The sequence below is a fragment of the Hypanus sabinus genome, chromosome 7 (assembly GCF_030144855.1).
Source record: "Hypanus sabinus isolate sHypSab1 chromosome 7, sHypSab1.hap1, whole genome shotgun sequence".
Taxonomy (NCBI): domain Eukaryota; kingdom Metazoa; phylum Chordata; class Chondrichthyes; order Myliobatiformes; family Dasyatidae; genus Hypanus; species Hypanus sabinus.
This window is the reverse complement of record NC_082712.1, coordinates 97,148,186-97,164,527: the sequence shown is the minus strand read 5'-3', so window position 1 is coordinate 97,164,527 and position 16,342 is coordinate 97,148,186. Positions and strand designations below refer to the sequence as shown.

Sequence of the window (16,342 nt, the reverse complement as noted above, 5' to 3'; positions counted from 1 at the left end):
CATTCCCCATTCCTATATCAACGTGTCAGTCCATGGTCTCCTTTGGTGCCAAGATGAGGCCACACTCAGGGTGGAGGAGCAACTCTTTATATTCCATCTGGATAGCCCCAAACCTACCCCCTTCCTCTATTCCCCTCTCTGACCAACCTCTTCTCACCTGCCTATCACACCCCCCCCGCCCCCCGGGTCACCACCTCCTTCCCTTTATCCTATGGTCCGCTGTCCTCTATCAGATTCCTTCCTCTCCATCCCTTGACCTTTCCCCACATCTGGCTTCAGCGATCACCTTCGGCTCACCCCCTTCCCCTTCCCCCCCACCTTTTTATTCTGGCATCTTTCTTTCTCCCTTCCTTCTCAGTCCTGAAGAAGGTTCTCGACCTGAAATGTTGAAACTATTCATTTCCAGAGACGCTGCCTGACCTGCTGAGTTCCTGCAGCATTTTGTGTGTGTTGATTCAGTGAGAAATACTTGTTGTTTTTCCCAATGGACACAACTGTTGATTTATCCTGAACTCTAATCCAAGTCAGCTATAAAGAATGAACTGTTCAGGAACACCAAGCCAAAGGGTGGAGGTAAAGAATGATGGAATAGCTTGAAAGAGAGGAAGTGACTCCATTGCTTTGCATTGTACATAACGCAGTGTCATCAAGTCTAGGAAATCTGCAGAAAGCAGCTGTCCACGCAGGCTGGAGGAAGAAGTGTCTACCTTCCAGTGGCCAGATTTTTATGTTTTAAAGAGTACTCACTTTGTGGGGGACACTACTTCGAAGCAAAATCGCCGCTCATTGTCGACTCCAGTTTTGACTGTGCACAGGCGAAGGTCTTCCACTACCACCGTTAGGTTGTCCTGTAACGTTAACCAGAGCAGAGAGAAGGTACAGCTTCAGTCAACGTACTGGTTGGCTGGGCATCCGCGGGTGCAGAAGAGCAGGGGTTAAAGCAGCACCAGCAATCGGTGACCAGGGTTCTGTAAGCAGTTCTAGAACATCCTCTGCGTGACCACGTGAGGTTCCTGCAGGTACTGCAGCTTCCTTCCTTCAGTATGGAAGCACTGAACTGTTGGGTGTGTGGGGACATTTTCAGTCAAATAAATCTGCCTTCTCAGGTGGATTGAAAGGCTTTAGAAAGAAATGGCATTCTCCCTGGCATGACGACCAATATTCACCTCTCAAACACATTCATCTAATTCTTAACACCCGGCCAGATTTGAAAGACAATTCAGGAAGTCGGTCATTCGGAAAGTCAGGAGGCATGAGATCGAGGGAAGTTTGGCCATGTGGATTCAGAACTGGCTTGCCCACTGAAGGCAGAGGGTGGCCGTCCATTCTACTGGGTGATGTTGTCACTAATATGAGGGCCATCACTCTCAGGTGACTGGAGGAAAGTATGGGATTGGGGAATTGTCAGAGGTAAGTCAGGTGGGACTCTGGGATGTCCTGCTAAAGATACATCACAGGCACATTAAAGACATTTCATAAATTCTGAAATAGGCATAAGGATGAAAGAAAAATAGAGGAAGGACTACGTAGGAGGAACGGTTAGATTGATCTCAGTGATAAGGTCAGTACGACCTTGTGGGCCGAAGGGTTGTATTATTCTGTGCTCTGGATACCTGAATTAGAAACAGAAGATCAGGCTGCTGGCTGAAGTCAGTGGGTCAGGCAGCAATAATAGAATCAGATTCATGTTTAATATCACTGGCATATGCTGTGAAATTTGTTGTTATATGGAGGCAGTATATTACAATACATAATAATAAAAGCTTTATATATAAAGTTAAATCAAATAATTATTGCAAAAAAGCAGTGAGGTGGTGTTCATGGGTTCAATGTCCATTCAGAAATCTGATGGCAGAGGGGAAGAAGCTGCTCCTGAATCATTGAGCCTTCAGGCTCCTGTACCTCCTTCCTGATGGTAGCAATGAGAAGAGGGCATGTCCTGGGTGGTGGGGGTTGCCGCCTGGGGACTGGAAGGCTGAGACCTTCACCTGGACTGAATGGGTAGAGGGGAGGCAGTGTGCATAATGAGGTGAGGGGGGAGGGTAGGGGCAACAGCTGGCAGGTGATAGGTGGATCCAGATGAGGTGGGGTTGATTGGCGGATGGGAGGGAAGGGCGGAGTAGTGATGGATGCCAGGAGGTGAGGGGTGCTGCCAACAACAAACTGGGAAGTTTGACGAATGGCAAAACAGGAGGATGAAGAGAAACCATATTAAGGGAGATACGGGAAGAGTGGGGGTTGGGAAGGGGTGGGCGATGGGCGACGGAGTAAAAGGAACTGAGAGACGAAAGGGCTCGAGAAGAACATTGTGTGTGTGAGGGAATCTAGGTAGATCAGAAAGAGAGAGGAGGGGAGCTGGTTCCCTGAAATCACAAACACAAGAGATTCTGCAGATGCTGGAAATCTAGAGTAACACGCACACAGTGATGGAGGGACTGAGCAGGGCAGCCAGCATCTACAGGGAAGAATAAACAGCTGATGTTTTGGGCTGAGACCTTTCATCAGGATTGGAAAGAAAGAGAGATGAAGCCAGAATAGGAAGGTGGCAGGGGGAGGGGTGGGGGGAGTGGAGAAAGAGTACAAGATGGTAAGAGATGGTGAGATTTGAACTTACGGAGTTCAGTGTAGATAGCTGAATGTCGTCAACTGGTAAACAAGCCAAGCAGAATATGAGGCACTGTCTCCCTACTTTGTGTTTGGCCTTACTCTGACGTGAGGGAGGCTGTATACAGAGAAGCCAGGTGTGGAAGGGGTGCTGGGACCCCCTTCCCATTGATGGGAAGATACCCGTGGCAGGGGTACGGCAAAGAGGTTGCCTCGCCGTGCTTGGTCTCACCAATGCAGAGAGCTTGTTCTACATAGATTGCCCACCTTCTGCCCATATTGTGAGGGGGGCTATACTTTGAAACCTCCAAGAGGACCACAACTTTGTCATGTTTTGGAGGCTTGAATGACCCAGAGAGCTGTGTTGGCTGGAGTCAGGGCCTTGTGCTTTGGCTCTCGGTAGGGTCACCCGTGCCAAACAGGTCAAAGGGTAGAGGCCAGTCTCAGAGTGCTCCACTGATACGTTCAGGGTTCACCTCAGGGCTAACAACCCTGACTGGCAAAACAAAACTGTTATGGAAACAGCAGTGAAGAATCCTTCTACACCTGAATGTGACAGTATTCCTGAGTCTCCACCTGGGACGTGCACGAGTGACAGTCGTGAAAACCGAGAGGAAGCTACTGACACGATGAAGGAAATGCTGAGCACCACCAGAGATGGAGGACTTTCATTTGCTGCCCTAAACACGAGGGGCGTATCGGGCAGTCAGTAAGTACACTTTGAAAATGCTTCACCGGCTGTGGAGTGCTTCTGGGAGCCTGAGGCTGCTGAAGGTGTTAGAAATCCCTCTCCCCTTTGTCCCCAGAGCTTCAAGGCGAGAAGCATCTCCTTCCCATTTACTGAAAACCAGAAACTCCACCTTCCTTACTGTCTCACCTTTAACTTTTTCTGGTACACCAGCTGATTGTTCTGGATGGAAAACCACCGTCTGTGAACAGAGAAATCATCAGTGAGATCAGAACAACGAAGACAGGAACTAAATACCCAGCAGCTCAGGAAAAACAGGATTTTATCAAGAGCAGTGGGCCATCAGAGTGGGCAGCCCATGTCTCTCTCCATTCACCTCCCCCACTATCTAAGCTAATCGACACAGACCACTAGAAACAACAACTATAGCACTGGAGGGCCATGAAATGTAAACTATGTAACAGTCTCTGTGGGGTAGTACAGTACCAGCAACCCAGGTTCAATTCCCACCGCTGCCTTGAAGCAGTTTGTACGCTCTCCCCATGACCGCGTGGGATTCCTCCCACAGTCCAAAGACGTACCGGGCGGTGGGGTTAATAGGTCATTGTAAATTGTCCTGTGATTAGTAAAGGGTCAAATCGGGGTTTCTGGGCAGTGCGGCTTGGCCTGAAGGGCCGATTTCACGCTCTATCTCAATAAATAAACAAATAAACAAACCATTTACTCTACTCCCATACCCTGTTCACTCACTTCATTATCCTTCTATATATAAATGCAAGCGAGTCTGCGGTCCTGATGAAGGGTCTTGGCCCGAAATGCTGACTGTCTGGAGATGCTGCCTGGCCTGCTGGAATTTGTGTGCGTTGCTGCACAACTCATTTCCACAGCACTGCTATCCTCGTCCCATCACAGATATTCCCTTTGTCCTGCAGACTTTTTTCTGATTTCCTTCTAACAAAGCTCGTGGTAAAAACCTGGGGACAGGCCACGGTTGTGAGGAAGGGCCTTCCCCAGACTAGAGAGCTGGACCGAGGGCCCGACGGACTTGGACCGAGAAGCAGCATGGGACTGCAGTATGCACATCTTTCACAAGAGGTAAAGGATGATTACAGCACCTGTTCCATGTTTTAAAGGCGTTGCTCGCTCGTTTGTACAGGTAACCCTCCATTACAACACCGTTCGGGGCCTCCATGTTAAACTCCATCAATGAATCATCATAAATCACATCCTGTGGAAGGTAAAAATTTTAATTAAACCAGAACACTTTAGCTGGTACCATCCCCACAACCATTTGACACGGTAGCCTAGCGGCTGGTACAATGCTTTACGGTGTCAGCTCTAAGTTTCGGTTTCACTTCCTGTTGCTGTCTGCATGGAGTTTGTATGCTCTACCCGTGACCGCGTGGGTTTCCTCCAGGTGCTCCAGTTTCCTCCTACAGTCCAAAGACATCCAGGCTAGTAAATCGTAAATCGTGAGCATGCTATGTTGGTGCTGGGAGTGGATCGGAGTTTGCCGGCTCGGACCGTTTCGGTCACTGATGCAGCATGACGCATTTCACAATATTTTTCAGTGACTCGAGGTACATCAGACAAATAAAGTTAATCCTTCAAAATAAATTCAGCACAGACACTTACACCACTGCAATCACAGGACTGTTTCATTTGACATATCACGGTCACCTCAAGCATCCCTGTAATTAATCTCCTGTTGTTGGTTCTTCTCTGAACCTGTAAATAGTGTCTGCGACAGAGCATTGACAGCCGAAAGGGGCAGAGGTTCTAGTTGTCCTGTTTTTCAATGGCCAAGTCTAACCCATAAACTCAAACATCATCACTGATTATTGTCCCCCTGATGCCCTCACTCCTGGTGTGTGAACTCCACCTCAGCAATATGCAGTGGGGCAGCAATATGGAAGGGAGAGGGTGGGAGGAGGGAGGGTGGTAATATGGAGGGAGGGAAGGAAGAGGGAGAGATAGCAATATGGAGGAAGGGAGTGGGAGGAAAGGAGTGAGGGAAAACCCATTTGCCTGTTGAATCTTAGTGTGACGTTTGTGTTAAGTACAAAGTACAGGAAGAAATGGCCACGTATCAAACAGCAGCACAGCGCATAATCTTCAGAAGGGAAGACATGATCCAGTTAAAAAAAGGCAGAAAATGGAAGAGTTCATGGGTTCATAAGCAATGAGTACCATGTGATAATAATCATTAAAATCAAGCAGAAATGGCTGGCTACATCAGAAAGATAGATATGATCTATTGCACAACAAATTGTATACTGAGTGGATTGAGAAGTATTTTGAAACAAATGGAATAGCCAATGATGCTGAGTGAAGTTAGGATGGCACTAAACGGCAACTCCCTTGCTTGCATCTTCGGAAACAGCTCTAGTTCCATCTTTAATATCTTTATTTTTGCTTTTCGGGGTTCTTCTGAAGTCCCTGACCTGGAGTTACAGGCTGACTTTGGTTCTTTGCGGGAATGGGACCGGTTCTCGGGGTTTCAGGTCTGGCTGCTGTTTGGCACACAAGGGTTCAGCCTGAGAGTCCAGCTTGGATCTGGAAACCTAGGATCTCCATGCTCTGGAGACGGTGGATCAAGCTTCAGTGTCACGGCAGGAGACCTGTGTGTCATTGGGGGAGTTGAAAAATCTACAGCTGTGGGCCCGAAGACTCGGAATCTTTGCAATTTTCAGGCACAGAGCTCGAGAAAAGTGAAGTAACAGACTTTTAACATTGTAAACCAGTGAATTGTTATGTCTCCCCCCCACCCCCACTGGTGAAAAATGGAGACACCTCCTTCTCCCTTATTAGGGAGAGAGAACCTGTGATATGTCGAATGACAGGTGAAACGTGGTCTTTGGGGTAACTACAAGTCTGTGTCTTTACTGTTGCTTTGCTCACACTTGAGTGCTCGGTGGTAGGTACTGATGCTTCTTTTTGCTGGTGGGGGGTATTGTTACTCGCTGCCATTTACGCAAAGGGGAGAGGGGCACTGGGGGGGATTTTGCTGTTCTTGTATTTAACTGTCATTCATTCTTTGGGGTCATTCATTCTCTGTTTTTGTGGATGTTTGTGAAGTAAAAGCATTTCAGGATGTATATTGTATACATTTCTCTGACATCAAATTGGACCTTTGAAATTTGAAACTTTGAAGTGAGTGCCAATTTTGCTGAGTGCATTGGGTTTAAATGCATACAGTTTGCACCAAAGCTCCAACAAAATCAGCTGAAATGAGCTTTTCTGATATTGTGAAAGTAGAACATTCAGAACTAAAACTATTGTTGACTGCAGAGCATTTTAGCTTTCTTTTAGGAAGAGGATGGTGTTCATTTCAGTGCACATGGTTGAATTGAAGAGGTTGTCTAAGATTGTTATTTCAGTGATGGGCTTAATGATTCACCGAGGGATTGTTTATCTTGTGGACTCTGATAAGAAAGTATTCAAAAACAGCTCTTAACTGAACACAGCTTACATTTCAAAGAACAGTTGAAATAGCTGTATCAATGGAAACAGCAATTGAGTGGCATTCAAGATTGAAAGTGAGCATGAACAAAATTGCTAATTCTAAACAGAAACCAGCCTGGCCAAACAAACTGTGCTACTGTTGTCGCAGGGGTTCACATACAATGCAGTTTAAGGGTTGAAACTTGTGGAAAATGCAGCAAAGTAGGGCACATACATGTGCATATCAGGCAGACAAAAAATAAATGGACTGCACAGGGAAGAGAAAAAGATAAAAAGTCAAGTTGCAGTTTCTAAAAGAGAACTAATCAGCATGCTATTGATGAAAAATATGACAATGATGAGAGCGACACAGGATTGTGTAGCCTTGAGATTTACAATGTGAAAACTAACAATAGACAAGGAATATGGCTTCCACCAGAAGTGAATGACAAACTAATTAAAATGGAATTGAACACTGGCTCAGCAGTTTCAGTTATTCAAATATACTAAACTGAAGCCTGCAGATATCCAACTAAGTACTTATACTGGTGAAAAGTTAACTCCTGTGGGAACGACATTCGTAACAGTGAAATACAACAAACAACAAGCCACATTGAGCCTGTATTTTGTCAAAACAGGAGGGACCAGCATTGTGAGGTTGTGATTGGCTGAGACAACTACAACTTGATTGGAGATCCATCCACCATTTGCATACCTCATCCCCTGCAATAGAGTCAACTGAAAGTGAAGTAAGAAAGGTGCTGGATGTTGGCACAGCAGTGTTCAAGGATGGCATTGGATTATTCAGACATATCAAGGGTTAAATAGTCTTAAGGGTAAATGCACACCCAGGTTTTGCAAAGCCCTTAGACCACCCAAAATGAAGTAGCCAGTGGACTAGATCGCATGGAGGCTGAAGGAATTCTTTCCAAGGTTGAGAGGCAATGTCAGGATCCCAGCAGCCAAGAAAAATGTGTCTGTCAGGATCTGGGGTCACCATCAGCCCAGTACTGAAAGTAGATCAATGCTCTTTGCCAAGGATAGAGGATTTCTTTGCAAATGTTTCTAGAGGGAAACATTTCAGCAAAGTGGACTTGGCTGGGGCCTACCTACAGATAGAGATGGAAGAAGAGTCAAAGTGCTTCTCTCCGTAAACACTCATATTTTTTGAAGTAGCATCTGCACCAGCACACTGGCACCAAGTGACGGGCCTGTGGTGCAAGGCTGCCCAGGCACTTGGTATTACCTGCATGACATCATTGTTACTGGTAAGGATGACAAGATGTATCTCCAAAATATAAGGACAATGTTGAAGAACTTAGAAGCTAATGGGCTCAGGGCATGACGCGGTAAGTGTAAATTCCCCAAACCAAGTATCAATTACCGTGGTCACACCACTGGTGCACAGAATTGCACAAGTGTGCCGAGAAAATTCAAGCAGTGGTGAATGCCCCAAAGGACGTGTCACAGCTGCAGTCCTTTTTAGGATTGTCAATGACTGTTACAGGTTCCTGTACTGTGCTCCATTCCTTGAACTCATTACTGCAGATCGGGAAGAAATGACAAAGCCGTGTGAGGTACCTTTCGCAAAGGTAAGGGAAGTAGTGACATCGGACACAGTACTGACACGTTATGATCCACGTCATCCAGTGAAGCTGGCCTGTGATTCCCCACTTTTTGTCACGTTCCATGTTCTGAGTGATGGAAGTGAACCCCCATAGCCTTTGCATCACGTTCCCTTAGCACTGCAGAGAAAAATTATGCACAGATTGACAGAGAGGCTCGAGTCTGGTTTGGAGTGTAAAATGTTTCAACCAGTATTTGTATGAGAGAGAGTTTACACTCATTACTGATCATTAACCACTAGTGTCCATTCTCAATCCACGAAGGATTATTCCACCAACATCAGCAGCCATGGGCTCTGGTTCTTGGAGGACACAATTACAAGATTGATTTCAGGACAAGTAATCATGGAAATGCTGATGGATTTACTCTTGGAAAATGACATAGCTGAAAAATTTACAAAAAAGGACATTCATCTTGACATATTCTCCCTAATGCAAATCGAAAGTCTCCCTTTTACGGCAGAGATGATCCAAAGGGAGATCAGAAAAGAATCCACACTCTCTCAGGTCTCCACGGCAACCCAAAGTGGTTGGAATGTGCAACAGAAATCCCAGTTCCCTCAGTTTTGCTAGCTCAGTTGAACACACTACACTGACACTGAATCAGAGGCTCATCTATTGCCTCCTTACATATCTCAATGCAACACCCCCTACAGCCAACAACTCACCAGCCAAGCTTTTCCTGGGTCACCCTCAAACCCAGTCACGCCTGCATCTCCTCAAACCCAGTCTCAGAAGTTGTTTGCAAGACAAATAGCTGAGACAAACTGAGGGCTCTACAAACAAAGAGGTTTGACGTTTCACTCCTGGACAAGCAGTCCTGCTGAGGGACTACATACATGATCAAATGTGGGTACTCAACAAGATTAAAGACAGAACAGGACCCCTCTCCTACACAGTGGAGATGGCACATCGATAAGCTCAGGAGAACAGAGTAAATTGTTGGACAAGAAAGGTGTCCAGGGATGTCGGAACCACTTCCTGCAGTTCCAGAGTCAACTCCTACAACCTCCACGGAGGAAGCCCTAGATCCTGAGGTTGTTTCACAGCCTCAAGTCTCACCAGCCAAGCAGAATGACTCCCCCCTATGTAATGATACATAGTGTAATTATGTATGACTTGCATACCTAAGGGAGCTAGGGCTTTACTCTCTGGAGAGGAGGAGGATGAGAGGAGACATGACAGAGGTGTACAAGATATTAAGAGGAATAGATAGGGTGGACAGCCAGTGCCTCTTCCCCAGGGCACCACTGCTCAGTACAAGAGGACATGGCTTTAAGGTAAGGGGAGGGAAGTTCAAGGGGGAATATTAGAGGAAGGTTTTTCACTCAGAGAGTGGTTGGTGCGTGAAATGCACTGCCTGAGTCAGTGGTGGAGGCAGATACACTAGTGAAGTTTAAGAGACTACTAGACAGGTATATGGAGGAATTTAAGGTGGGGGGTTATATGGGAGGCAGGGTTTAAGGGTCGGCACAACATTGTGGGCCAAAGGGCCTGTAATGTGCTGTACAATTCTATTTTCTAATTACACTACCACGTGATACGTGTTGCCTCGTTTAATATAAAACATGAAGTAAATCTCACATCTCTTAACTCCCTTGTTTTTCTTTCAATTAATTTTACGTTTTGGAGTTAGGAAACATAAACACAGAAGAGCTCTGTATTTTGGTCCCATTACTGAGGGATCTGCGGAACAGGAGCGGAACGAGATTCCTTCCCACTGGGTAGCTGAAAATGTAAGGTTGCCCAGAATGACAACTCCAGCTTTATGGAGGTAGCCCAGTTCAAGGCTTTGGTGAGAAGTACAAATGGAAAAAGCTTCTGAAAGCCCACCCCTACGTCCCCGTCGAGAGTGGTGGAAACGGGTAAGGCTGGCCAACAGGGCTCTGGGGAAGCAGTATAGACCAAGTTAGATCCAACCGTACCATCAGCTTCAGAGGGTGATGGAGACGGGACGTCATCGATGACCTGTGCTTCACTTAGGATGGAAGAAGGTATCGGGGGAAGACAGAGGTAAGTCTTGTTACACATAGAGTGGGGGTACATGGAACACCCTGCCAGGGGAGGAAGTAGAGGTTGATATGCTAGGGGCATTTATTAAATTATTAGATGGGCACATGTATGAAAGAAAAATGGAGTGTTATGTCGGAGGGAAGGGTTAGATTTATCTTAGAGTAGTTTAAAAGGTCACAACATTGTAGGCCAAAGGGCCTGTACTGTGTTGTAGAATTTCCCATTCTGTGTTCTAAACCATCCACCAAGAGGACTTCAATCTTGTCATGGTTTGGGGGCTTGCGAGCCTCAATGAGCCAGAGAGCTACGTTGTCTGGAGTCAGGGCTTTGTGCTTTGGCTCTTGGTAGGGTCACCCATGCCAAACAGGTCAAAGGGTAGAGGTCAGACTAAAAGTGGCCCACTGGTCCTCCAGGTTCAGGGGTTCAAGTGGGCAAATAAAAATTACAGAAACAACAATGAAGAATCCTTCTACACCTGAGTGTGACAGTATATGGCCAGGAATAGACGGAGATGGATGACCTGCATCATTGCCCTAAATGCCAGCAGTAACCATTCTAACCCCTGGGAATGTGGGAGGACTGAAGCACCTAGACCAAGCCTATGTGGTCACAGACAGAATGTACAAGCTCCTTCCAGACGGCGTTGGGAATTGAACCCTGATCACTGGCGCCATAACAGTGTTACGCTAACCGCTATGCTACCATGGTAACCCTTATGTATAGGTCAGTATTTGTTTGCATTTCTTCCATTGTGGAGGCAGTGTGTGATAGGACAACGCAGATAACCTTTCCTCTGTATTCAGCTGCTGTTGGCCTCGTCCTGGGAGTGTGTGATAGGACGGTCGAAAAGGAGCTTTTTATTGTACCTCACTGGCGCTGTCACTACTTGCAAAAGTTTGGTGGGTCAGCAAGAAGGAGGAGTTTGCCCCGTGCTCATTTCCCTGGTTGGCCTGTGTTGACAGTGGGCCCTAGTATAATTGCGTGGTTGCTGAGTCTCACCTTCTGCTTGATGACAGTGTGCCGCTGCTCCATATCCCGCTTATCCCTCGCCGAATTCAACTCCTGATGATGCAACTGGAAAGAAATATGACAGGGTCAATGCAAGGAACGTTTTGCGCCCCTTCCTCTCACATCGTGCAACATGGGTTCGTGCTGGAATTTGGGTTTCCATCATCTGACAAATTGTTGGTTTGGGAGGCATGTGAGAGCTATGTTGGCTGGAGTCAGGGCTTTACGCTTTAGATCTTGGGAGGGTCACAAATGCCAAACAGGTCAAGGGGTAGAAACCAGACTCAGAGTGGTCCAGCAGTCCTCCAGGTTCCGGGGGTTCAGTTCAGGGCTGACAAAATTGTTACAGAAACAGCAGTAAAATATCCTTCTACATCTGAGTGCGATGATATCCCTGAGTCTCCACCCGGAACTTGCATGACTGACGATAGTGAAAACGGAGAGGAAGTTACTGACACGATGAAGGAAACCCTGAACACTGCCAGAGCTGACCTGAACAGCAGCGGTGTAACAGACAAAGAAATAAATCTGACAATCTAATTTTCATGTTTGACCATTGACAGGATTGACTTTGTAGAAGTTTTGAGAAGATGAGGGTGAAGATATGGTCCAGGCAAGGAGTGTTTATAGGTAGTAAGCAGTCAACCCAGGCAAGAGAAGCTTTGAAGAGCTTAGTTCTCCTTTACACAGCAGGAGACCGGAGCTATTTAGCATATCAAGACAAGACAAGGACACAAATGAAGGCTTCTAGGGTGGCACTTACTATTCGTCAGTTTTTAAAACTCATTCTGAATTATAATTGGACTTTAATGTGTGGTTGAGTTGGCTATGAACACCTGTATTATCATAGTGTGATTGTGGTGGGGTATAGATATGTCTCTACCAAAGGAGGTGTGAGGTGCTCCTTCCCTCCACTAGCCTGCAGGTCACCTTGGGCAAGGTGTAGCACCTGCTTAGAACCCCCTCCCTAGCACAACTCTGGAATAAGGGTCACGTAAAGTCACGGGAGCAGGTGGTGGATGGTCATATGAGCAGCCGGTGCAGATCACCAGTCCTGGTTATGTGACCATTGACGTCAGGCAGACAATCTCTGAACAGTATTGATAATGGCTGGGGTTACCCATCTCGTACAGAAGAAGAAGGCAATTGCAAACCACTTCTGTAGAAAAATATTGCCAAGAGCTATCGTGGTCATGAGACATGATCACCTATGTCGTACAACATGGCACAAAATGAACAAACAATAGTGATTGTTTATGCAAATAAAAAATTTGAACAATTAGCCAATATCTGTATCCAATGAGTCAAATTCAGTATAAAATTTGTGTTCCTTTGTTCAGACTTCACAACAGTGGGGTGACAGTAACCAGGCTGTCCTCACTTTTTTATTATTTGTGTTTTTGCACTATTTTTAATTTAACAATTTAATATACATAATATACTTACTGTAATTGATTTGCTTTATTTTTTTTATTCTATATTATCATGTATTGCACTGAGTTAGCAAATTTCACGACATATGCCAGTGCTATTAAACCTGATTCTGACTCGGATGGTAACTTCTTTGCTTAGTCTGGAACTGCCTTGGCAACTCCTGCTCGTGGATATTGCCAGAAGCACAAGTAGCTGATCATTCTGCGCAGGTTGTGTGAGCTGACCACACACACACCATAATTCCAGTACCTAGGCACGTGGACGTGTGAGGGCAGCTGCCGTTTCAGATCACAGTAATGCAGAAGTTTTACAGCCAGTGCTTGTAGGCTGGTGAATCCCCTAGAACAGGGAAGACACTCAGCATCTACTGAAAAGGTGCACATTGCTTGTTTGACATCAGATGTGCAAAGTTTTATTGGCATTCATGTGAGAGCCTGGGGAGGTCTTCAAATTGGAGGCAAGCTTCAGCTTCAAGAGCCAGGCACTATCTCAGGCTCTAACGAGAGACTCCAAGACCTTTTCGCTGCTAATAGCCCCTGTCCTTCTCACCTTGCTGCTGATGTCCTCAACTGCATCTCCCTAGAACAACCTTTGTTATGCCATGGACCCCTACCATTAACCGAGCGGTCAGTAGACCCCCAAGTTGGGAACCCCTGCCCTAGAACAGAGGTTCCCAACCTTTGTTATGCCATGGACCCCTACCATTAACCGAGCGGTCAGTAGACCCCCAAGTTGGGAACCCCTGCCCTAGAACAGGTGTGCTCATCACCACTCCCACCTCAGTCAATCCAAAGTCTTGTACCAGTGACAGAGCTACCATAGCAGACAGATCCTTGTTCTCACCTAAGTCCTTTTCATTTCTTAATCTGATTTTATTGAGAAATAAGATGGTCTTCTTAATCTGATCTGAACAGAATCAGAATCAGGTTTATTATCACAGACACCTTATTTGGCACACCTGTATACCTGATCATTAATGCAAATATCTAATCGGCCAATCACGTGGCAACAGCTCAGTTCACAAAAATAATTCCAACACAGTTAAGAGGGTTTAGTTCTTCTTGAGATTGGACAACATCTATTGAGGCTGCAGGGTCCAGGCCTGTGTATACATTTCATATGGGTTCCTGTCCGTGTTTGGGTTGAAGGAGATGCGATGGCAGATATTCTTCTCAAGCAATTACTTAAAGTTAAGGATGGAAATATAGTGGAGCCTTTGCATAAGGGGAGAGATGAAAACCATAATTAAAAACTCTATTCAATCACGGTGGCAACAAAGTTGGGATAAGGACAAGAAAGGAGGTAATTTATATAAAATTCAGAGGATGGTGGTAACTCAACTGGGAGATGGGTATGAAAGTACGGAAGAAATTATAGCACGCATGGACTTTCTAGGTTGAATAACTCCTTGTTCAGAATTAATATGCATGATACGGGTATTTGTAGGGTGTGCACATGTCAAGAAGCGGTGCAGCATATGTTGTTTGAATGCTGTTCCTGTGAGGGACAAAGGAAACATCTAAATTGAGATCTTTGGAACAGACATGGTTTGATATTGAAAGTTTGTTAGGATATAACTGCCATCTTATTATATTATATTATTGTATATTTGACTTTCTGAAAAGCATTGGATTTTTTGATATGGTTTGAGTTCATTTCAAGAGGGAAAGATTTAGTAGGTGTACTTCCTGTCTCTTTGCTCCGCACTTCAACTCAGTAGGTGGCGCTAATTCACCTCATGCTGGTCTGCCAAACGCCATTAAACTTTACAAGAGAAAGAAATTCAGACCAACCATCAGAATGGGGAAGGAAAGTGGCTTTGACCGTGGAATGCTTGTTGGTGCCAGTCAGGGTGGTTTGAGTATCTCAGAAACTGCTGATCTCCTGGGATTTTCATACACAACAGTCTCTAGAGTTTAGAGAGAATGGAGTGAGACACAAAAAGAAAACGTCCAGTCAGTGGCAGCTCTGGGCCTGAGGACAGGAGGTAACTGATAAAGAGGTCACTGAGTGTATATCGTTTCTTTTTGTTTTGTGGCAGTAGTAGTGTGCAACATATAAAACTATCGCTATAAGTTACAATGTGAAGTATAAAAAAGTAGTGCAGTAAGAGAGCAAAACAGTGAGCTGGTGCTTGTAGGTTCACAGACCATTTGGAAATCTGATGGCAGAGGGGTGAAGCTGTTCCTGAAACGTTCAGCGTGTGCCTTCAGGCCCTGTATCCTCTCCCTGATGGTGGTGATGAGAGGAGGGTCGTGGGAGGTGGAGGTCCTTAACGATGAACACTGGCTTTTGAAAATGTCCTGGATGGTAGGGAGGCTGGTGCCCGTGAAGGAGGCAGGATCGTCTTTCCCTAATTCTTTTAATGTTCCAGTTAATGTTAATGTTGCTGCTCATCCTATTGGGTCTTGAACCGAGACACTTGCTGGACGATTCCAGCAGCAGTTCAGAACTATGGAGTCACCGATGCACAGGACTGGGTAAGGATGGTAGGTTTCCTCTCCTAAGATTAACTTTATTTGTAACTTGCCTATCAAAATATAGAAACATTCAGTGCAATGCACCATCTACATCAACAACCAACACTGTCTGAGTATGTGCTGGGGACAGCCCGGAAGTGTTGCCACCTTTCTGGCACCAACAGAGCATGCCCACATCTCACTAACGCTAACTTGTATGTCGTTGGAATGTGGGAGGAAACCAGAGCACTGGGTGGAAACCCAAGCAGTTACGGAGATACCGAGGTACAAGTCTCTTGCAGGCAGTGGTCGGAACCGAACCTTGACTGGTGATCACTGGCTCGATAAATCAAAGTGCTAATCGCTATACTGCCATGTTACCCCTTACTTCTCATTCTTCTGAACGCAAGGGAGTACAGACCTGGTTTCCTTCATCTCCCCTATACAACCGGACCACCTTCTCAGCAAGTAATTCCAAACAGGATTCCCACCGCTGCCTGTAAGGAGTTTTCCCCCTTGGGTTTCCTCCCACCGTCCAGAGACATTCCAGTTCCTAGGTCAATTGGTAAGTTTTCCCGTGATTAGGCTCGGATGAAATTGGGGAGTGCTGGGCAGTGCAGCTTGAAGGCCTATTCCGTGCTCTATCTCACTATAAAAATAAAGGATCAGATTTGTATTTGTGTTTGGGATTATCAATCATAGGCTCCAGATTTAGGATTGATTAATGGCCTGCCCATTGAGTGACGTCAGTCTTCGAAAGGAGCAACAGATTTTTCTCCTCCAAGGCCAATTGTGGTTGGCTTCAACAATCCCATGCCAGCCTGTGGCGAGAGGCACACGAACACAGAATTTTTTTCACCACTTCCTGCTAAAACCCATGCAACCAATCCTGCCTTACACAAATCTTTGGCAAATTGCCTCACATTGATTAGATTCAGAGTTCTGGCACATTGACGTCTTCAGGATATTACTACACTCCCATGCATTGACTTACCACCCATCCACTCTCTCCCAACACTTGCAACCCCACACAGATGCTCTCGCATCCACAGTTCTTGCAGGCGTTC

At 45.8% G+C, this 16,342-nt stretch overlaps 1 protein-coding gene across 3 annotated transcripts in view; it reads right to left on the bottom strand.

Annotated features, from left to right (window-relative positions):
* Positions 1 to 16,342, bottom strand: part of LOC132397021 (arf-GAP with coiled-coil, ANK repeat and PH domain-containing protein 2-like) — a 159,235-nt gene that overhangs the window by 46,305 nt on the left and 96,588 nt on the right. For all 3 annotated transcript variants that reach the window (XM_059975246.1, XM_059975247.1, XM_059975248.1), the window contains exons 9-12: positions 11,374 to 11,448; positions 4,408 to 4,520; positions 3,482 to 3,533; positions 748 to 848 (exon numbers count right to left, since the gene is read on the bottom strand). In XM_059975246.1, coding sequence (XP_059831229.1) covers positions 748 to 848; positions 3,482 to 3,533; positions 4,408 to 4,520; positions 11,374 to 11,448 — 341 coding nt within the window. The remainder of the gene's footprint in view (positions 1 to 747; positions 849 to 3,481; positions 3,534 to 4,407; positions 4,521 to 11,373; positions 11,449 to 16,342) is intronic.